The sequence below is a fragment of the Penaeus vannamei genome, chromosome 42 (assembly GCF_042767895.1).
Source record: "Penaeus vannamei isolate JL-2024 chromosome 42, ASM4276789v1, whole genome shotgun sequence".
In the NCBI taxonomy this organism is placed as follows: domain Eukaryota; kingdom Metazoa; phylum Arthropoda; class Malacostraca; order Decapoda; family Penaeidae; genus Penaeus; species Penaeus vannamei.
In genome coordinates, this window is record NC_091590.1 from 25,738,526 (window position 1) to 25,747,521 (window position 8,996).

The 8,996-nt window shown below is 33.4% G+C and overlaps 1 protein-coding gene across 1 annotated transcript; it reads right to left on the reverse strand.

The window, feature by feature from the left end:
- Positions 1-4,781: 4,781 nt before the first annotated feature.
- Positions 4,782-5,093, reverse strand: LOC113807433 (histone H4). The gene has a single exon (XM_070118712.1). The coding sequence runs from the start codon at positions 5,091-5,093 to the stop codon at positions 4,782-4,784; it is 312 nt and encodes a 103-aa protein (XP_069974813.1).
- Positions 5,094-8,996: the final 3,903 nt, after the last annotated feature.

Genomic DNA, 8,996 nt, shown 5'->3' on the forward strand with positions numbered 1-8,996 from the left:
ATTGATGGCATAGCCTATAACTTGTGTTCTGTGTAAAATGTATTGATGACATGACATATATTATGATTACATGGAACAAATCTGAACAAAAGATACATACAAATTAGAATATTGAAAATCATACAATCAAAGTTCTAATGAAGATAAATATAAAATAAAATAGAAAATAAACATACCTCATAGGCCAAGCTTCATGATAATGATCTGGAAGAATAGAAATATAACATGAAAATCAGTTAAAATGAGCAAATATATACTGATTGGAATAAATGCAAAAACACAATCTAAGTCATGGTCAACATGCATACACTAACAATGCCTATGGAAATATATATATTTGTGCCATATCTGCAACAAATGATACAAATGACACTATATGCACGCTGGGCAAAGGAAATATTGTGAGAAACAACATGTGGAAAATAAAATAAACATATATACAAATAAACATAAATATATTTGACAAATAAACCAATAAAAGGATATATTGTATGAAAAGGTCATGTAACTCGGAGAAATATAGTCATGCACACACACCAAGCCACCCACCCACCCACCCACATATTGCTTGCAAATGGATGAGAATATGTTCAAAATGATATAGAATAGATGTTAAATCTCATATAATTGACAGTAATTTAGCTCATGTTGATATGTTGATGATAAGACAAAATATATAATATGAACAACCTGCAAAATGCTGTGAAATGTTATAAAAATAATTTAACGATATAATGTTTTACTTATATATATAGTGTATTTATTGATTGGCTATCAATAATAATAATATGAATAGCTATCTATATAAAATTGTACAATTAAATAAAATAAATAAAATAAAGAAATGTGCACAAACAGATACAATAATGGAAACACTAATATATAAATATGAGAAACAAAGTAATATTATAAATATTTGTTTTATACCTATCACAAATTATTGTAACTGGAACATAAGAATGTAAAATATACATATGCAAAAGAAAAAAATAAAAAAAAGGATATATATAAAAGCAAAGAAAAGAAAAGGAAATAAAAACCCGTCATACCAAATGATAAAGAAGACCAGTAACATTATATGGTTAATAGAAATAATGATAATATAAACATCACATAGATAAAAGAATGTGCAATACTAATAGAGAAAATAATATAGATACAAATACAATAATAAGAAAAGCATAAATAAGTACTAATAATATAAATAATACAAATGAGAAGCCAAAAACATTATAATTGTAATAAAAAAAATAAAAATGGAAAATATTGTAAAAATAATAAAATAAATATATAGATATATACAAATAATTAAAAATAAAAGATTAAAACAATGGAAAAAGATATATACATATTCCCTTTAGATACAGGTGCATTAAAAGATGACATATCAAAAATCCATATATATATATATATATATAAATACAAATTTAGAATGTGAATATTGATAACATAAATAATAAAATATCTTAATCTATATGATAAACTATAATATGAATAAAATTTGTAAGAGTTCTGACAAATAAATATAATGATTGTGATTAATGTTGTTGAGAAAATAAAGAAATAATAATAATTGCAAATATGTGACCCAACTAACATGATGATAATGTATAATATTGCTAAAATGTAATGTTATATATATAATTATTAATATAAGTGATATACATGAAACAATAAGATAGAAATGTATGACAATTTCACACACCCATACACACACACACACACACACACACACACACACACACACACACACATATATATATATATAGCCACCCACCCACCCACACACAGACACCCACATGAACCCACACCCAAACCCACATATACATCCATGTATGTATGTATCTATGTATAAGTATAGACATATGTTTATGTATATGTATGTACGTATAAATGTATATGTATAGAAAACAAAATAAATATGGGAAAAAAGAAAAGACAAGAAAAGAAAGAAAAAAAAAATAAAATAAATTAAACATGTATATACAATAATTAATTAATGCATTTTTTCATAAAGATGTGTATGTGTGCATAGATACACAATATATATATATATATATATGTATATGAATATAAAAATTATATATATATGTATGTATATATATATATATATATATATATATATATATATATATATATATATATATATATATATATATATATATATATATATATATATATATATATATATATATAATAAAAGTAAAAATATAAATAATAACATGTACTATACTTATGTACATGCACGCACACATATGTATGTATGTATGTATGTATGTATGTATGTGTGTGTGTGTGTGTGTGTGTGTGTGTGTGTGTGTGTGTGTGTGTGTGTGTGTGTGTGTGTGTGTGTGTATCTATCTGTCTTTACTTGTGTATGCATACCCATGTGCTATAAATCCTATAATCAATATCATATTACATTTTATCTAATCATATATATATATATATATATATATATATATATTATTTGATTTCATGCATAATTGTGTAATATTTCCTATCATCAATATCATATTTTTAAAGATATATATGAATGTGTTAGATTGCATAAATGATTTCTGGATAACATAACTAGATAACACTGATAATTCCAGTGATATATATACTATTTTATATTGGATACAGAGTTCATAGTCCACTACTGTATCATGATCCCTTTAGTTATACCAAATATGTGGGTGAGACACCAAGGCACCTTGTATTTACCCCAAAAATAATGTGATAAGCATTACATATCAGTATCTGAATGTTATGAAATCAATGAGTATCAACATATTGATGCAGAGTTCAATAGTTATTTAAAATAAAATTTCCCAAAATACAATACATGAAAAAAATTAACTTATAAACAAAATTGCGGTTGTAATAATTGATAAAGACATGTACAACAGGCATTTAATAATAATAAAATCAAACATAAATGCAAAACCAATAATATTTTCAACAATATTTACTTCCAAACAAACATTCTTAAAATGTAATGAATATGAGCATCTTCCTCATGAACGATCCAACCTATTATAAGGCAGGACCTTTCCTTCATGCAACATGTTTAATATGTGATTATTTGTGTGAATATCGATTGCAGAAATTGTTATTTGGTATGATAAGCTAGTATTTGAGACTTGTTCATTGACACGTGTTTAGTCTACCTTTGCCTACAGTTTGTTTCAACATATTTGTATTGTACGGACTGTAAAACAATGATTACTCGTGATACTTTGAGATATTTTCTGTCAAAAAAAAGCGTTGCCAAAAAGACCGGAATACCAGTTTGGTAGTTAGCTGTTGTTTATACAGCGAATAAGGCCTATATTTGTGTGTCTCAGTGTTTATACAGCGAATAAGGCCTATATTTGTGTGTATCAGTACGCATAGAGTCCATTTCTGTGTGACACAGTCCAAGGCTCGGCCGTGTAGGTCTCCCCGAGGCAAGAGCAAAGTAAAGTAACATGAAATGAAATGGATTGGATTTGATTTGTTATGTTTTGTCTTGTTTTTTGATTTGACTCTGTCTTTTTAATTTCGTTTGTTGTTGTTTGTTGTGTTTTTGGTTGTTGGGTCCCCCCTCCCCTCCCCCCCTGTTGGTTGTTATTGGTGTTGGTGTATGTTTCTTGTTCCTTGGATCTTTTGTTGTTGTTTTCGTGTGTGTGTGCCTACATGTAACTGTGTTTGTTTCTTTGTCTGTGTTTGTGCCGGTCGTGTAATCAATCCTACAGACTGATAGCTGGTTATTTGGTAAGTGACAGACTGACTAGATTTTTGTTGTGTTTGTTGTTTGGTCCTTGTGTATGATTATGCTGTGGTGTGGTCTGCTCTGCTCTGCTCTGCTGTGTTCATGCTTGATACAAGTAGTTGTTTCTTTTGTCTTTGTCTTTGGTTTGTGTTTGAGATGTGTATTGACTTTGAATATGCTTGTTAATGGTGATTGATTGATTATATGATTGAGTGTGAATGAATGTTTTGAATGTGTTTGTTTGTGACATAGCTCTGATATTCTTTGATTCAATTATATTCCATAAACGTTTATGACTGAAAGACTCCCATTACTTGAGTTGTTCATAATTTGTTGGTTGCTTGCTTTGTGACTTCGTTCATGCATATATGTATAACTAACTAACAAACATACTATTAATTTAAAGCAAACAAACATGTGCATCCCCAATATGATGGTCACTTCATGTGCAACATTGACGCTACTATTGATCCTTCAATATTGTAAGGCAAGCTATCCTTGTAGTTAATTAGTAATTAACACAAATCCACCACCCCTCGTACACACAAGTATATAACGCTCAATAAATATACACAAACAAACTACATTTATATATCGAGTCGTGTGGGCCAAAAATGATTGATATGACTTGAATAATAGACACCCACTCATAATTAACCGTCAACATAAGAGTGTGTTAAAAAAAAAAAAAAATAATAATAGTCACCCCTTACAACATGGATCTATTTCACTCTCTGATACCCAAACAAGTTGCCATAGGCCTATAATTGCATTGATTCTATCCATGTATGAATGTATGGTAAACTCTGTCATTCTTTCTTTGTAAGTAAATGATTTTTGCCCAGAAACATGCTCCCTCTAACGACGACAAGCCCAAAAGCTAACTAAATAAATCAAACACTTAAAAGAATAAAAGCAAGAGCCAAACAGTCAGTCAACGATGATATCTCTGTAATAATTTTAGGACCTAAGATAGGTCCAAGGTTTTTGGTGGTAATGGTTGTCCTTTGGTGGTTGACGATTTCGATCTTGTTGAAAACGTTTAACCTCCGAAACCGTACAGGGTGCGTCCCTGGCGCTTGAGAGCGTAGACGACGTCCATGGCGGTGACGGTCTTCCTCTTGGCGTGCTCGGTGTATGTGACGGCGTCACGGATCACGTTCTCGAGGAATACCTTGAGGACACCACGGGTTTCTTCGTAGATGAGACCAGAGATACGCTTGACACCTCCACGACGGGCAAGACGACGGATGGCAGGCTTGGTGATACCCTGGATGTTATCACGCAACACTTTGCGATGACGCTTGGCGCCCCCCTTTCCGAGACCCTTTCCGCCCTTTCCACGTCCAGTCATGGTAGCGACTTGTCTTGCTGCGAGTAAACGAGAAGATGATCCGGACTTTTTTTTTTTTTTTTTTTTTTTTTTTTTTTTTTTTTTTTTTTTTTTTTTAGATTTGTCAGGCATTTACTCTGACACGGGTTAAGCCCTAGGCTACCCATAAGTGATTTATTTTTAAAAAGCTACAAAAACCTTGATTTCATTAGTAAATATACAAAGATTTGATTATTGATTTACAGAATTACAAAAACCTTGATTTTCATTAGTAAATATACAAAGATTTGAATTATTGATTTACAGTGTTACAAAAACCTTGATTTTCATTTGTAAATATACAAAGATTTGATTTACTGATTTAAAGTGTTACAAAAACCTTGATTTTCATTTGTAAATATACAAAAATTTGATTTATTGATTTAAAGTGTTACAAAATTTCTTCATTGTCATTTGTAGATAAACAAAGATTTGATTTATTGATTTAAAGTGTTAAAACAAACCTTGACTGTCATATGTAAATAAACAAAGATTGGTTTATAAATTCATCTTGGTGGTGGAAAGATGAATAAGTCTTGAGGTGTATTCTCTAAGAGTCTTTTGGCGAACTCTTGTGCTGATGAGGTTGCAAGGGCGATGTCATCTAGTTGTGTAAGTTGGAACTCAGCTGGTCGAATGTGTTCAATTATTTTGCAGCTTAGAAGGTAGTGTAATAGAGGTTCGGTGGTCTCTTGTTGACAGTAGGTGCATTCTCTGAGAACTCTCTCTGCAATCTCCCAGTTACATTTGTATCCTAAACGAAGGCGGTGAATTATGACAACTTGTTCACGAGGCATGGTGTTGGTGATGTTCACGCGTTGATAGTTAGTCACTGTCTTATACCATGATGCAGAATAAGACCCTTTATTGACGCATGCTAAATGTTGATTGATGATTTCTCGCTGAAAATTTTGTCTTATTGTCTTCTTAATTTGGCTGGAGCTGGGTGGGATGTGAAAGTTGATATATTGGAATAGTGTCGCTTCCGAGGCCGCTCTGTCTGCAATTTCATTCCCTATTATTCCAATGTGACTAGGTATCCAATTTAAAATTACTTGTGATCCTTTCTTATGAAGAACTTGGATCTTATAGAGGAGAGTGGTCATGAGCATTATATTTTCATCAGGAGACTTGTAGAGGGCTTGAATTGCTGAGAGAGAGTCCGTATAAATATTTATCTCTTTGTGATTGGTGGAGATTGCTAGGGTGAGAGCTTTGTCTATTGCAAATAGTTCAGTCTGGAGAGTTGAACAATAATCCGAAAGTCTCCAACTAGATGTTTGAAAAGTGCAGTGAATTGATGCTCCAGAGTGACCTGATATCTGGTTAACAGAACCATCTGTAAAAATAGCTAATTGGTCTTTCGCTGCTTTACTGTTAACTTGGATTGCAATCTTGTTTAATATTTCCTGGCTGCAGTTAACTTTCTTCTTAGGAAGTCTCAGTATATTTGTTCGCAGGATTAATGGATTCCATGGAGGCTCTGCTTTGAAAAGTGGATGTCTTTGTGTTGGAGTCCTGTGTACTAGTTGATGGCTTATACCAGACGCCTTAATTGCTAAGACCACTTGAAAATGCCACCCTGTACTGAGAATTGTGTCAATCGGTCTGGTTAATAAGGTTTGGATCCTTTGTTTGAAGGGGAGAGGCTTGGTGGAGGAGAGACTTTTGGCCATGTAGGATGAGGTGATTTGAAGTGTTCGGAGTCTGAGGGAACAAAGATTAGTCTCAATTCTAAGGTTTTCAAGCCTTGTCCAGCGAGGAGCACCTAGAATTATCCTCATAGCTTCGTTTTGTATTTTTTCAAGTTTTATTAGGAGATCAGATGACAGGGTTAAAAGTGAGAGAGCGGAGAAATCTATTATTGATCTGATGGCTTGAGTATAGAAAGTGCGTAGAATTTTGTATCCTGCTCCTATTCTGGTGGATGTTAATTTTCTCATTGCTAGAATTCTGGATTGTATTCTTTGCTTGAGGTAGTCCAACTGATCTTTTTCATGATTTCTTTCTGAGAAAAAGTGTCCTAGGCATTTAGCTTTCTCTACCCAGTCAATGTTTTGGCCTTGGATTGTAAGTAGATGAAAGGGTCTAGATGGACCGATGTTTAATCCTGACGATTTGGACGGGTTAATTTTTAGTCCAAGGGAAGTACAGGCTTGGGTTATTAGATCTAAAGCGTGTTGAGCGTGTAGTAGTTGATGTGGACCTGTGGTTATCAATTGCAGGTCATCTGCATAGCTCAGTAAGGTGGTGTTGTTTCGGAAAGGAAGGTTGACAAGTTTTTCAATCAGTAGATTAAATAAAGTTGGACTGAGGATGCCTCCCTGAGGTGTACCTTTTTCAAAAATAAGGGTATTTGATAGGTGTCCTTGGAATATCACTGTAGCTTTTCTTTGTGTAAAATAGTCTGTAATCCAGGCCAGAAGATGTCCTTTCACTCCTTTTTCCGCTAGAATTGTTGAAATTATTATAGGGTCCGCAAGCTCAAAGGCTTTTTCCAGGTCAAGGAAAACTAAAGTGGCCTTGCCTTGATCCAGCATTGATCTTAAAGTAGCAATATTGTCTGAGGTACCAGTATTCTTTTTGAAGGCAAAAAGGTTATGGTGAAGATCTGGGAGTTTATACAGCATTCTTTTTAGAATGATTCTTTCAAGGGTTTTACCCAAGCAGCTAAGTAGTGAAATTGGTCTGAAAGACTTGGGATCGTTGTTTTTTGGTATGGGTTTTATTATGGCACTTTTCCAGGCAGACGGTACTTTTCTTTCTTTATAAGATTTATTGTATAGATGAAGTAAGAAATCCATTCCTTTGGGTCCTAAGTGCTTCATCATGCCATATGATATTTTGTCATCCCCTGGAGCTGAGATTTTGTGTATATTAATGGCTTTATTGATTTCTGCCATGGTAATAGGATGGTCAGTATCATCTGAATCTTCGATTGCGTTTTCTATTATGTGCAGTTGTAGTGGTCTGTTTATTGCCAAGGCTTCCACAGTATTTTGGTCTAAGTTACTGGAAGACGATCTGGTAGCAAACTGATTTATTAGTTTGTTGGCTTCACCTTGAGGATCAGGATGTGCCGGGATTCGATTAGTTCTATAGCAGCCAGTGGCTTTGCGGAGATGGCTCCAAATATCTTTAATCTTTGTGTGGGAATTTAAAGTTTCGCACCAGGCAAGCCATTTTTCAGTTCGTATATCCCATAGCTCTCTTTTTACGTGTCTTAAGGTGTCTCGATACAAGTCGAGATTACCCTTGGAGGGGAACTTTGATAAGTTTTTCTTAGTTATATTCACTCTGTGATGTAGTTCAGCGACTCTGTTACTGTAATACCAGTGATCCTGGTGCTCTTTGGAAAAGGGTTTACATAATGGTATCGCGGAGTTGGCAGCTTCTGTGATTGCTGTTTTGAAGTCTTCTTCTAGTTTATCAAGAGTTTTGTCACCAATTTGATAGGAAGAAGCCCATATTTCAATGAGTTTTTGGAATCTACCCCAGTTTGCTTTGTGCGTATTCCATTTTGGTTGGTAAGGTGGGGAGTTCATCCTAGGTATTTCTATAGTAATGATTAAGGCTGAATGGTCGCTGTTTAGGTGCTCGTGAAAGGAGGAGTTTGCATTAGAAGCTAGATAATCATTAGTGAAGGTTAAATCTAGGACTCCTCCTCTTATGTGGGTAGCCTTAGTCTTATTTAGAATTTGTATATGGAGGCTATTGGAGAGATGATGTTCTATATGTATTCCTGGAGGATCTTTCAGAAGTGGTCGATAGGATGTTGGGTCATTGAAAAGAGGATGGTGAGCATTAAAATCTCCTCCAAGGAGGATGGGACTATTTTCTGCTATACTGAAAAGTTCATCTAATTCCAGAATACAATTGTTTCTA

Bases quoted from the DNA above. Each gene is read 5' to 3' on its own strand.
- LOC113807433 (XM_070118712.1), bottom strand. From the start codon at position 5,093: ATGACTGGACGTGGAAAGGGCGGAAAGGGTCTCGGAAAGGGGGGCGCC.